Below are 15,000 nucleotides of genomic sequence, written 5' to 3'. Positions count from 1 at the left end.
CTTCCTACGGGATTTCGCAATAGTGTTATTAATACAGGCCCGAACATTCTAGAAGAAAATGCATCGTTCTTCTTCCACCAAATCGAAAACGTTTGTAGTTGTGGCAAGTCCTTTGGAATATATTCGGAAGCAACAAGTTGCGAATCCAAAAAGAACCGAATAGAACTTTAGGGCTGCCACATTAGGGGAATCAGCCGAGTTTGACAGAGAAATTCGACACTGTTTACGGAATCGCTGAACAATCTCAACACACTTCTAACAAAATGATAGCTGAGTAGCTGCTGCTGAAAAACTAGAATTTCTCAAAGTCCATTTTCCTCATATCTATTTTTATAGCATCTTTTATTGGCATCTCAAATATTCGAGTTTAAATGAAGTTTATTGTACTGTTGATTGCGCCTGAGTAGGATTTTCCTCTAAATAGGAGCAACTGCAAATAAACGTAGCGCACAAAATATCAGGTCTGGGTTTTTCACAAAGAGGAGAGGCTAGCACGACATCCACTGTCGACTAACTCAGGTATCCATTGGATAGTGATTAATTTACTCCCTCTACTAACTCTGATTTCCTGAACAGAGCCATCAACGTTTGAGACAACTATTAGAGAGGTTAAGCATGACCTTTACCCCAAACGGCAAACGTTGTGGGTGAAATTAGGGTTTTGCCAAAAATGTAAGGATCCTGTTTGATATTAGCTCATTTCTGTCCTGTTAACATTTTAAAGGAACGAGACAAGTTAAAATGAGAGAATTCTCACGCTTTTATGACAAGTAGGAGCTTGCGGTTTCCCGTTGGCTGCAAACGTCATACTTAACCTCTCTTTATAAAATAATTAGGATAGTACGTCCACTCTCATTGGTCAATAGCTGTGTTTTAATGAGAGTATGGAAACACGGCTGTGACATCACATGAATTTTGATTGGTTCTGTAGCCAGACGCGAGTTTTGATTGGCTGGTAGGAAATATGAGTGTATATCAAGAAAATCTGTTTCAATCAAGAAGTAAAAAAACCAGCATTTTCCTTCATTTGTCGAATCATCTTTGAGGATAGAGGACTTTTTTCCGTGTTTCCATACTTTCATCTGAACACTGGGGGAAGTTGGGAGGATTCTCGACAGTTATGCAAATCCTCGACTGCGTCTCGGGTTTGCATAACTGTCGAGAATTCTACCAACTCCCCCTCGTATTTAGATGAGGCTATGGAAACATGGAAAACGTCCTCTATTGCTTAAATTGTTAATAGTCAAGAAGCGGTGATCTTAAATTGGAGGTTACCACTCCTAAACTCCCACTATTGCCATGTGTTAGGACAAGTATCTAGGCTAGGTTACTATAAACTGCAAATGAAATAGCATTTAAAAGGAGCCAAAACTACTTGTAAAATTGTTCCAACTGATGAGCAGTTACGATATTTGGAGGTATCAATACCATGGTCCCGGTTGTTCAACAAAAACAGCAACATCTGTATTTCAACTCGAATTTGAAATAGTAGGAAGTTGATTGTCTTCGAAAAAATAGAGTAAGTAAAAATGAAATTATATCTATGAAAACGTATAACTACAACTATGATACAAAATTTAGGATAAAAATCGAAACTATTTACAAAACGTACAGCAGTCACCAGTCATATGAATTTATCTACGTTTAGAAGAATGGTTGAAACTCCTTCACTATAGTTAGTATTAGTAATCTAATGTGGAGAGGAAAAGAGTTCCAAAGTTTCCTGCCAGTGAAAAAAAGAGTTAAGACCGCAAGTAGTTGCCTTAACAGGTTGAATGGAGAGTAAACGGGACATTAAGCCGGTTGATATTACATATATTCAGTTATCTCGAAACATATTAGTAATGACATTGGGAGTCAAACCTTTGAAGGGCCTTATAAATAAGATTACGATTTCTACGTGTATGATGCGCACAATGCAATATGGATAGCGGCACATGGCGGGAGTAGTTCAAAGGCCACATAACTTTCTCCAGTGGGTAAGTATTGTGGCCAAGAACTGCCAATGACAATTTGACAACCACCATGTAATTTTTTCGAACAAATAATGTTTCCAAAAGAAACTTAAGTCACCATCGAACAGTTTCAATCTGTATTAAGATTGCAGGATATTCTCACATTTTCGTATAGCACATGTAAAAAGGCGCGTACGAAACCTTGAACACCCTTTGATTCAAATTAAACACCCAAAACGTTACATGGTTGAAATTTTGCGTTTGAAGTAAAGCAATTTGAAATCATCTCAGGCTTTAAAAACACATTTCACTGAGGAATTTTTTTTGCTCAAAAGACGTTAATGTTTTAGTTCTCTGAACATTTATAAACAACTTAACGAAAGGGTAATTCTTTTTTAAAAAAAAATAGGCTTACTGATGAAAATCAGTAAATTTCGAGCACCTTTTTCAAAAGTCGAGCATTATTTAAGCACTTCTTTGCCATATTTGAAGCACCATTTTCCAGTTTGCCAACCCAATCGGGATAGACCTATCGTCAAATCATTTTTGGGCAAACTTCGCAAGGCCAAAAAACTAGGAAATACAAGGTCACCTTATAGCCTATCATAGATTTGTGCTATGCAAGAAACCGCTTTAAATTAAGACCTATTAGAAGAGAAATAACGATTTCTCCAAAAGTGTTGAAAATCGCGATTTTTGGCCAAATGGCAAAAACAAACAAACAATGAAATGAATGGGTAGGTCCCTTGGTCCTCTTTTATTCTTACTCTATATAAACGACATTTCTAACTGCTCTGATAAACTGAACTTTAAAATTTTTGCTGATGACACTTATGTCTTTGCTTCATCACCTTCTATTCGAGATCTTGAAAAACTAGATAACGGCGAGCTGGCTAAAATTAAAGAATGTTGTGATCTAAACAAGCTATCTATAAATATTAAGAAAACTTATTACATGATTGTTAAATCCCATAAAAAGAAATCGGGAAACATAAATGTTAAATTACTAAATAAAGATGAAAACAGTGAAATACAGACATGTAAAAACTAGCGATAAAAAGTTACACTTCTGACGTTTCGGCGACCTCATGACGCCATTATCAAGGAGTTGGAAATGAACATGCGATTTCATAACAGATAGAAAATACCCCAAATTTGCATAAGTGGAGGAGAGCTAGACAAAGACTTTAGCTCGGATTGAATCTGTTTGCACGTTCAGTCGTGGTCCTAATTGCTTGATGTACAGCATTTCGTTAACCAGACAGTCCAATTTGTTCATGCATTTCTTCAACACTCTAAAGCAGCAAAGCAGGTCCTCAGGGAAAGCACCCGCGTGGTCTTGATCGACGAAGATGACGTACTCTTGAGACCATCCACGCCTGTATGTAGATGGCCACGTGTGTAGCCAACATAGCTATTGTATCTCACAGGTTTCATTAAGTCTTTCAACTCAGTCTTAACAAAGTTAGCAGAATCCTGGTCCTTAAATGGTATGAGTACCCGAGTCACGTCATTTGGCACCATTTCGCACCATTGGAAATGTTGGTCAGTAGACCTTACTCTCGATTTGGGGCGCTCGCTTTAGGAGGTGGGTGCCCATCCTGCTGTCAGTTTTAATATGGAGAAAGGATGGAATGCTTCCCTTTGCCAACTGTACCATTAATACCTTTGTAAACTCAAGAGTTACCATCCTCGGAGACCCAGGGGCAGATCGCGAGGCAAGGGAAATGTAAACGGGCGAAAGAAAATGGCGACGAAGAAAAGCATAGTAGTTCTTACCAGACCAGTTCCAAACAGCAGGGGTAGTTCTCAATTCTGATTGGTGCCAGAAATTCTTTGTGTTTTTCCGCCCAATCAGAGGTCAGCAGGCCGTGAAGTCGTTTCGTGTCTTCTTACACGGAACTCACTTGATCGCCATACTCGGCTGGTTCATTTGGCAAGGTTTTGCTCGAGGAGAAAAGTCTCAATCACAGCACAAAATGTACAGGAAGTCGTTCGAAATATCGGCGGACAAATGCGCTGAACCTTACGCAGGTATCTTTACAGTAGCGTATTTCCAAGTGTGCGAGATTTGTTTAAAGATGTCCTCCCCGATTCACCTAACATAGCAGTGATTAATTTGGATCTAACAATTATTTTTATTCTGCCCCCTTTTCCTGGTCGAGGTATTTCTAGATTTCTTGCATCAATTGCTCTGGCTGAAACTTTGCTAATCTCCAGAGCAAACGTTTGCTTCTGAATGCTGCCAAAGTAACAGCTGATGTGTTCTTTATGCAAGGAGCAAATTATACAGTCTGTGCACATGTGCTGGCAATTCCTTTGAGATAATTTTACTTGGATAATGGACAATAACCTGAATGTGAAAAAAGATTAAAGACAGTTGCAGAGAACATAGGAAAGAGATTGTTAATATTTTATGAGCACCGTAAGTTGGGTTGTCGTTAATGTTTTAAAGCAACATTAATTTTGCTCTAAGGAAATTCTTGTTTGCCATTTTATATTTCATAGAAAAGTTTGCTGTGTGTTAGACAGTAATAACAACAACAGAGTCCTGAGGTTTCTAAAACAATGCTGAAAGAATTGTTCTCCAATAGTAAAATGAGTTTGGATCCAGGTAGTACATAATATTCCGAGTTGTACCTCTGCAAATATGAAATCTTAACCTTGATATTTCTCTTTACAGCAAAGATCCCAAAAATGTGACAACTTTTAATAATTAATTCACGTTCTTTCAATATTTTTTATTAATTTATCAGCTTTATTGGACACATCAGAAAAAGTAGCACAATATTTCAGTTTAGGGAAACAAAGCAGAAATGCAAAAAATGAACCATTACTAACTGATTTGATGTACTATTTTCATATTTCCCACAGAAAGAAGGAAACAGCATACTCTTTCTATAGTACACGTATGTACCTGGACACAGTTGAACAACAATAATAATAATTATTATTGTTGTTCAACTGTATCCAGCTGCTTGGGTTTTGAAATCAGCATAAATATTATACTCAGGCAAAATGCAAAATGTCACTGCAGCATTAATCTATTTACACAAATCTTTGAAGAGGTAAAAGAGCACTCTACAGAATGACAGGAATGTGGTCACAGATTAGAAGATAAATTATTTTCTGAGTTTATTAAAGGAAGCTCGAAAGGATTTTCCACTCTTAATAGTCGTGTGTCCAATGGAAGAAGATTACTCCAATCCTTACAAAAGGGCTACAGCTTCATACCTGTGTAATACTATTGTGAAGCAATGTTTTAAAGGGTGTTTGCTGGGTCCCAACTGCTGCTATGGTAATGGTACAGTGTTGCTCAAAGACCGTCTAAAATTTGGTCTTATCTCGAAAACCAATTCAGTGAGCGGTATTTTTTTTTTTAGATTTTGAAACCATATTATTATTCTCTGACCCAGTACATAATGTGAGAAAGAACTATAAACTGAAGTAGAATTTTAAATATTTATGAAAAAGCTGAAAGATGAAAAAAATTCCACTGGATAATTCTTTGAAAATTACTTTAAGAATGCAAGATAACACTTCTCACTCGTTTCCAAACAAATCAGGGAAGGACGCTGGATAAACTTTTGAGATAAACCTGACCAAATCTAACAAACTCTATTTCCGGTTGTATTAATTTTGATTCATTATCCTCTGGAGCGGCTCAGGTGGAATTAAGCCGGAGCACTAGCCTGAACACCAGCTCTGAGCCTCCTAACGGACAAGGATATGGCATCTTTTGTAATAAGTTAAACTAAGTAATTTGCTATAAACTTGGAACTTAAGGATATGCCATTACAACGATGGCAAATTTTATTTTCTAGTACACTGTCAGTATAATAAAACATGTGTTTCTACATCGACATACAGTGTGTGTGTATACATAATTATTGGAAATGTGCATACCTTGATGGATGTTACTTTGCTTGATTTTGGAAAGCAGTGGCAACTTGATTTTGGTATTTGGGTGCTTTCCTCATGGTGATTTTTTAACTCACCAGCCCAAGACATTACCGAGGATGGTGGAATTGGCTTAATTGGTACATTTCCAAAGGAATTCTATAACCTTTTTCCTTGTCAATGTGACAAGCAGTTTGTGCATCCCCTTGCCACGTTGTCAAAGGAGAAAGGGGATGTCTCCTTTTCAACAAGTGCTTTGCTGAAATGGCAAATGACGACTTTTTTTTCCAGATTGATTCCGCCCTTTTATGACAAGTGTCGCACGATGCAAGAGAAAGACCATCATGTGCCTGGACTTTTAAGTTTGGTCGAAAACTTCTTCAAATATTCTCAAAAATTCACCATAAAGGTTTCGCTTTCTCTGTTTGTTAACAAAAACGTAAGAACGCACTCGACAACAGTCGTCAACTGTTTCTTTCGGGTGGCTCATCGTGAACAATATCGTGAAGAGAACACGAGCTCGATAGCGTTGAATTTAGCGCGCATTGAAATAAAGTCATGCTGCGTTTAGCCCGTGCGATCAAGAATTTCTCGAGATTAGCAAAGTTTCTTCCACTGCAATTCATGTAAGAAATCTGGAAATACCTCGACCAATACCTCGACCAGGAAAAGGGGGCAGAATAAAAATAATTGTCAAATCAAAATAAATCACTGCTATTTTTAATAGGTGAATCGGGGAGGACATCTTTAAACAAATCTCACACACTTGGAAATACGCTACTGTAAAGATACCTGCGTAAGGTTCAGCGTATTTGTCCGCCGATATTCCGAACGATTTCCTGTACATTTTGTGCTGTGATTGAGACTTTTTCTCCTGGAGCAAAACCTTGCCAAACGAACCAGGCGAGTATGGCCATCAAGTGAGTTCCGTGTAAGAAGACACGAAACGACTTCATGGCCTGCGGACCTCTGATTGGGCAGAGAAACACAAGGAATTTCTGGCACCAATCAGAATTGAGAACTACCCCTGCTGTTTGGAACTAGTCTGGTAAGAACTTGTCCCCAGGGGCTCTTCTCGCCCTACTATGCTTTTCTTCGTCGCCATTTTCTTTCGCCCGTTTACACTTCCCTTGCCTAGCGATCTGCCCCTGGGTCTCCGAGGATGAAGAGTTACTGACCAACATTTGCAATGGTGCGAGATACCATTTAAGAGTGGATGTCCGTAAAAATCAAACAGCAGATGGCAAACCTTGAAAAATCGATTTCGCTCATACTTCCAAGTTTGAAAGAGTAATGTGTACCAAGTAGCATGGTATAGTTAGTTTGGGTTATTACCGATTTATTTTGCACGGTCTTGTAAGGTCAACTGAAGCATCCCTCATAAAATATTCCTCCTAATCCTAACTGAGCAATCTCTTAATTATCGTTTGGCCAAGTTTGAGTGCATTTAAGTCATTCTGTAGTTTTCAAATAATTTTATTCTTCGCGCCTATATATTATGTCACTAGAAGTGAGTCTTACGAAATATCTTACAGAGAATGTGCTCTACCTTTAAACCTTTTTAAACTTCGGCCATCGAATGTTGGAACAAAGGTCTTTCGTTTGATAGAGAGAAATCTCTGGGCAATTACTTTTGTGTGACGCCTCAAGCGCTTAAAATGTCGTTAAAATGCATTTTTGTGACCTTTCGGGTCAGAACACAGCAGGACGATATCCATCTTTGGTTTGATCTGAAAATAGATGAGACTGCTTTAAATAAAGTGCAGAAAGTAAAATAATACCATTTTAATCCATACCTGTTTTTCAGTGAGAAGTGGGAGCTTTAAGGATGTATCGAACTATGCATATGTAAACGGCAACTGCAGAATATTAAACAGGCGAAAATTTGTCAGCACAACAGCTACAGGATACCCAATGGCAAACCACAGTGTTTTCACCGACATGATGTCACCAATTAATATGTTAGTAAGCATAATTAAAGTCGGAAAATTTGCGTTCCTCAAAGAGAATGTTATCTTCCTGTGGTGGCAACACAAAGCATACAAGGGATAAAGAGACGGTCCAGGTTGTTCTATTGAGCGCGTGTTCAAAAGATATTGAAAATCATCTCTCGTCATACTCGTTTACTGGTCACGTAAATGAGGTGGACCTTAATATTGTGTCGAGGGGCAATTTTCAAAATGCCAGCCAATTTAGAAAGCATGACAGTATGTCCGCACCATCGTGGAAAGCTGGGGATTGGATGGACAAGAGCAGCTACAAGATGCTCAATACCCCTTGATTTATCCAAACACGGAAAAGGCCGCAATAAAACCTGGCCAAAAGGAGAGAGAGGACAAGGAAAACATGAATCGGAAGTGGTACTTCGTAAGACAAGAGGTAAACTATTACTATTCTTAGTATTGAGCTACGTACTTTCATTTTTACCATGATGAGTTGGAAGCGATGTTGACGAAAGCAACATTGCACGTATGTTATGCCACCGATTTTTCCGTTGATATTTGGAATATTGATGATCATTGACAAACCAAGCTTATTATTAAATGATTTTCTTGTTTATTAATTTCCTGTTCTTCTACACGTAATTTTCATCTGACGTCATCAGATCGAAACTCCGATGAGCTATCTTCTCACGAAAATAACACAGCGGTTCAACTTTTGAGTTACGAACAGCTAAAATAATAAAAGAGTTGTGTACCGTGAATGTTTTGTCACTGAACAAAATGCAGAATGCGTTGTTAGAGATAACGAAAATAAACCGCGTATTCGGGAACTTTTAAAGTTCCCCAATGAGCGTATAGCTGTGTACCAACAGGGAGTACAATGCACGACATTGGTTTCCTTTTCTCCGAAGGTATTCTCCGAGGTCTTCTTTTTACGTGCCATCAAGGCATCTGCGTAATATTTTGTTGTGGACTCCGACGCGTTTATTTACGTAGTTGGGGTCATTTTTTTGTTTAAGTTTAGTTTCAATGTACAGGTTGGAATGAGTGATTTTATCGTTCAGAATCGCACGGGACTTGAATTTCGCACACTTGACGCAATTGCACCCAATAACTCTGACCCGCTGCTCATAGCCATAAAAGAAAGGCAACTAGATGATGATGGGGGTACAGATTATTTCCTGTTAGAAGCATTAGCAGAATGCTACGAGAATGCAACTCACTGGAGCAGCCGTAGGCAAATCCTCTTCATCTTTGCTGATAAGGTCAGCTTCAAAACTATTCAACAGTGGATACCAAATATCACTCGCTATAGACACAGCAAGATCTACCGTTTGGAGAGAGAACATTTTCTTTTTTTATGCCTTATGAGTTTTCTTTTCTTCTTTTTCTTCATGGTGGGGAGGGGGAAGGGAAAGCTTTCCCCCAGCCTCTCAGCTCACAAGAATGCATTTTAACGACATTTTAAGCGCTTGAAGCGTCACGGAAAAGTAATTGCCCAGAGATTTCTCTCTATCAGACGAAAGACCTTTGTTCCAACATTCGATGGCCGAAGTTTCAAAGGGTTTAAAGGTAGAGCACATTCTCTGTAAGATATTTCGTAAGACTCACTTTTAGTGACATAAAATATAGGTGCCAAGAATAAAATTATTTGAAACTATAGAATGACTTAAATGTACTTAAACGTGGCCAAACGATAATTAAGAGATTGCTCAGTTAGGATTAGGAGGAATATTTTATGAGGGATGCTTCAGTTGACCTTACAAGACCGTCAAAATGAAGAGGCAAATCGCTTGTCCGAACAGCATTTTCGGGGGTGTTCGATGATTTGCATTTCTCTCCAAAATAAATCGGTAATAGCCCAAACTAACTATATACCATGCTTCTTGGCACACATTACTCTTACAAACTTGGAAGTATGAGCGAAATAGATTTTTCAAGGTTTTAACCGGACATCCACTCTTAATCCAAAAATTTCCACAAGCATATGCGTAGGCAAAGTCCCACCTCCCCGGAGTTTAAAATGCACACAATTAATTAAGAGATCAGGTTGCTTTTACTTCATCACACCTTTTTACCTTTTAGAAGTTGTAAGAAATCACCCATTCCATTGAATTATTTTGCATTGGTCCAGTCCCTCTGTGAACCAAGTTTTGCGAGAAAAGAAACAATAGACCAAATCGGCTAACTCAATGTTGTGCCCAATTCAAACCCTTTGGGAATAAAACGTTGTGTTCCAGGAATTTCCATATCTTTTAAATGTCAATGCTACATTTAAATTTGTAATTTCCAAACATTTCTACTTTCCTAGGTTGTTTTTAAGCTTATAGACATTTGCCTCTCAAAACAATTAATTTGCTTATTTAGCTTCGGCCAACCTTACAAAAACACAGAAAATACACATTCCCTGAGACTGTAACTTAATGATGTTGTAAATGGAAAGTTGGTATAGCAAGCTAAAGAGTATACATGTCAGCTGAGAAACATACCGCAAAGGCTTGAAGTTATTTTGAAGTATTTTCAAAGGCCAAAATAACACAACGGCTAGATCCTCAGCCATGGAAGCAAACCGTTTTGCCAAGTCCCTGATTTCTATCAAGTGATTAATTAACTAATCCTGGTACAGATGCTTACATAACAAGGCACAAATGCAAGGACTTGGACAGTATCTCAATACTACTGAAATGTCATCATACTTTAACTATAATTGGTATGATATCTTGTGTCTGACTGCTACTGAGGTATCAATGATTGAATTGTTTTCGCTAACTCATATAATTGAGAAAAGGAAAATAACATATCGACGTATCAGAGTCCAAGTAAGTTTTTCACGTTTTGGACATCATTACTGAAAAAAAAAAAAGTAGTGGGTTAAATGGCAATAAGGAATTTCGTTCTGATTGGCAAGTACATAATATAACAATTATCTTAATTCATTCATTTAACTGTTAGTGCTTAGTTAATAGCAACAATTCCTATTCAGTGTTACTTTGACATGTAGACTTGAGGACCTCAATAACTCACTTCACTTGACATAAGCAACCGGCAATCACTGATCAGTTTCACTGTCAGTCCATCATAACATGGCTCAAACAGCTAGCTATCTGCAGGAAGCTGAAGTAGCTGACTTGGTGAATGCAGACATTATTTAATTCAGGTATTAGCCAAAGCAGTTCGAGTAAAATAACCACTCTGGTAACCATTTTTAAAGCCATTTCTCTGTGAAGAACGTACCTGCTCCTTTCGACAACTTGCCGATTAAAAACATCTACAAAGTACAGAGATTCAGTCATTAAAGTTATATTTAAATTGCACTTACCATTCTTTTCGTGTTTGTGCTGCCCAAATTCAAAGGTGACATCATCACCAATTAGCACAAATGGCGCCCAGTATTTTATGGCGGAATAATTCTTTGTCTCCCGAAGAGATTTCATAGCATGGTGAAGAGCTGTACTTGCACTTCTTCTATCTGCCAAGTGTTGGTAGAAACTCTTCATGAACATCTCGGTCGCCTCGTCGTCGATTGCCCAGAGTGACACCAGAACAGACCGGGCACCAGCACACAGGAAAGCCCTGGCTATTCCCACAATACCCTCAGATTTTACCTCTCCCTGGCCACTATGACAGCAACTCAGCACAACCAGTCTTGCCTGAAGACGAACTGCATGAACATCGCTCAATGTTAACATGTAATCTTCATCTTCAGGGATCTGGGATGTGCGTTCGGGATTTGGGGCCAAAGCAATTTCTCCAAATTTGGCATCTCCATGTGCAGCAATGTGGATTAAAGCAACTGACTTCATTCTTTTCAGCACCTCAGCTTTGGTTGCATTTTTTCCTGTAAGAGGCACGGTCTGCAGGAGTTCTCCAATTATATCCACCTCTTTTTTTGCACACGGCAGCTGTCCATACAGGGGTTCACCAGTGCCGTAAGTGACTTCCCTCAAGCACGGATCGCCCACAAGCAGCGCTTCATTCTTACTTTGGATGTCGTCAGGTGCAATACTGATCAATTTTAAAGCAGTCAGCGAGGGAATTACACGGATCCTGACAGAGTCACTCAATGCAGAAAAAGGAGCCAGGCAAAAGTGTCCATCAGGAACAAAGACTAAGTCGTCACTCTGGATCAAGTCTGCAATAGGACTGACTAAGACATCATACAAGGGCTGCAAAGAGTGCACAGAGAAGCTCAAGGACTGAACACTTTCTTCAACAGCTTCCCTACTGCTCAAGAAGTCACTGCGTTGCCTGTCAAGTGAACGATTCTCACATCGTACAACGGTCCCCGCATTGATCTCTTTAATAGTACTTTTCATCAGAGAATCGGCACTTCCATTTTCGATTTTCTTTTGTCGAAAATCTATCCCGATATCTTCTCTTAGCAACCAGAAGCTGATCGTGTTTCCTTCAAGTGCTGTGAAAACAGTTTGTGAAGGTAGATCTTTGATAACCGAAGTGATAGTTACCTTCATCGTACGTTTCTCATCAACGCTGTATTGCATCTTTAAAATGTCTGCCAAAGCTTGTGCTCGTCCTTGCTCAGCAGCATACAAAGCCTCATCAACCTCTCCATTTTTCAAGAGTGCTGTCCACAGAGCGGTGTACGCAAACCCCTTTGTGTCACGAAAACTTATTTTCCATGCATCCTCTGACCAAAGAAGACGCCTTATTTCATCAAAATAACGAATGCTTAGATGATAGCAATTAACGGCTTTGCTCAAGGAGCCAAAAAATTCATAAACAAGACCAATATGATACCACGCAAGTGCCAGCGCTATTGGGTCCTTTGTTTCCTTGCAAATATTAAGATGTTCATTGTGGTACTCTATGGCTTGCTTAAAATTACCAAGACTTTGATAAGCGTTTCCAAGATTGCCATAGGCACTTCCTTCTCCGGCCCTGTCCCCTACCTCTTTCGCAATACTAAGACATTGATTGTGGTACTCTATGGCTTGCTTAACATTGCCAAGTCTTTGATAAGCGTTTCCTAGACTGCCATAGGCACCTCCTTCTCCGGCCCTGTCCCTTACCTCTTTCGCAATACTAAGACATTGATTGTGGTACTCTATGGCTTTCTTAACATTGCCAAGACTTTGATAAGCGTTTCCGAGATTGCCATAAGCACTTCCTTCTCCGGCCCTATCCCCTACCTCTTTCGCAATACTAAGATGTTGATTGTGGTACTCTATGGCTTGCTTAAAATTACCAAGTCTTTGATAAGCGTTTCCTAGATTGCCATAAGCACTTCCTTCTCCGGCCCTATCCCCTACCTCTTTCGCAATACTAAGATATTGATTGTGGTACTCTATGGCTTGCTTAAAATTACCAAGTCTTTGATAAGCGTTTCCTAGACTGCCATAGCCTCTTCCTTCTCCGTACCTGTCCCCTACCTCTTTCGCAATACTAAGATCTTGATTGTGGTACTCTATGGCTTGCTTAAAATTACCAAGACTTTTATAAGCGTTTCCTAGACTGCCATAGCCTCTTCCTTCTCCGTACCTGTCCCCTACCTCTTTCGCGACACAAAGATGTTGATTGTGGTACTCTATGGCTTGCTTAAAATTACCAAGACTTTGATAAGCGTTTCCGAGGTTGCCATAGGCTCTTCCTTCTCCGGCCGTGTCCCCTACCTCTTTTGCGACACTAAGATGTTGATTGTGGTACTCTATGGCTTGCTTAAAATTACCAAGACTTTGATAAGCGTTTCCTAGATTGGCATAAGCTCTTCCTTCTCCGGCCCTGTCCTCCACCACTTTCGAGATACTAAGATCTTGATTGTGGTACTCTATGGCTTGCTTAAAATTACCAAGTCTTTGATAAGCGTTTCCGAGATTGCCATAGGCTCTTCCTTCTCCAGCCCTGTCCCCTAACTCTTTTGCAATTTTAAGATCTTGATTGTGATACTCTATGGCTTCCTTAAAATTACCAAGACTTTGATAAGCGTTTCCTAGACTGCAATAGGCTCTTCCTTCTCCGGCCCTGTCCCCTACATCTTTCGCGATACTAAGATATTGATTGTCGTACTCTATGGCTTGCTTAAAATCACCAAGACTTTGATAAGCGTTTCCGAAATTGCCATAGGCTCTTCCTTCTCCGGCCCTGTCCCCTACCTCTTTCGCAATACTAAGATGTTGATTGTGGTACTCTATGGCTTGCTTAAAATTACCAAGACTTTGATAAGCGTTTCCGAGTGTGCAATAGGCACTTCCTTCTCCAGCCCTGTCCCCTACCTCTTTCGCGATACTAAGATGTTGATTGCCATACTCTATGGCTTGCTTAAAATTACCAAGAGTTTGATAAGCGTTTCCTAGATTGCCATAGGCACCTCCTTCTCCGACCCTGTCCCCCATCTCTTTCGTGATACTAAGACATTGATTGTGGTACTCTATGGCTTGCTTAAAATTACCAAGGCTTTGATAAGCGTTTCCTAGATTGCCATAGGCTCCTCCTTCTCCGGCCCTGTCCCCTACCTCTTTCACGATACTAAGACATTGATTGTGGTACTCTATGGCTTGCTTAAAATTACCAAGACTTTGATAAGCGTTTCCTAGATTGCCATAGGCTCCTCCTTCTCCGGCCCTGTCCCCTACCTCTTTCGCGATACTAAGATCTTGATTGTGGTACTCTATGGCTTTCTTAAAATCACCAAGACGTTGATAAGCGTTTCCGAGTTTGCCATAGGCACTTCCTTCTCCGGCCTTGTCCCCTACCTCTTTCATGATACTAAGATGTTGATTGTGGTACTCTATGGCTTGCTTAAAATTACCAAGACTTTGATAAGCGTTTCCAAGATTGCCATAGGCTTTTCCTTCTCCGGCCCTGAAACCTACTTCCTTAAAAATGGCTAATGCTTCTGTATAATGTATTATGGCCTGATTAAAGTGAGCTACAGCATGATAGTAGTTACCAAGATTGAAATAAGCCAAACCTTTGCCTGGTCTGTCTCCCACCTTTCTTGCAACGCTAAGCTCTTGCATGTGCCGCTCCAAAACGTCGAACTTTCTATCCACCATTCTTGGTTATCAGAACCAGGACGTTTTTCTCAGTAATCTGGGGTGCACCTAGAAGATAAATGAACGAAAACACAATAAGTTCAATGTTCTGACTACAGGATGCTAAACTGGCACAGCTAGATTAATTGAGCAGTGAAGGAATAACTATCTTACGCCAATATTTCAAAAGAAAATGCCCTTTTTCATCAG

The 15,000-nt window shown here is 39.6% G+C and overlaps 1 protein-coding gene across 4 annotated transcripts in view; it reads right to left on the bottom strand.

Moving 5' to 3' along the window:
• Positions 1 to 9,788: 9,788 nt before the first annotated feature.
• LOC138052676 (tetratricopeptide repeat protein 28-like) overlaps positions 9,789 to 15,000 on the bottom strand; it is a 33,729-nt gene continuing 28,517 nt past the window's right edge. For all 4 annotated transcript variants that reach the window (XM_068899223.1, XM_068899222.1, XM_068899224.1 and 1 more), the window contains 2 exons: positions 11,118 to 14,859; positions 9,789 to 10,646 (listed from right to left, as the gene is read on the bottom strand). In XM_068899223.1, coding sequence (XP_068755324.1) covers positions 10,627 to 10,646; positions 11,118 to 14,811 — 3,714 coding nt within the window. In that variant the 5' untranslated portion in view covers positions 14,812 to 14,859 and the 3' untranslated portion in view covers positions 9,789 to 10,626. The remainder of the gene's footprint in view (positions 10,647 to 11,117; positions 14,860 to 15,000) is intronic.

This window comes from Montipora capricornis, chromosome 6 (genome assembly GCF_036669925.1).
Source record: "Montipora capricornis isolate CH-2021 chromosome 6, ASM3666992v2, whole genome shotgun sequence".
NCBI lineage: Eukaryota > Metazoa > Cnidaria > Anthozoa > Scleractinia > Acroporidae > Montipora > Montipora capricornis.
Note: the sequence above shows the minus strand (reverse complement) of the source record. Positions and strands in the feature narration are given on the sequence as shown.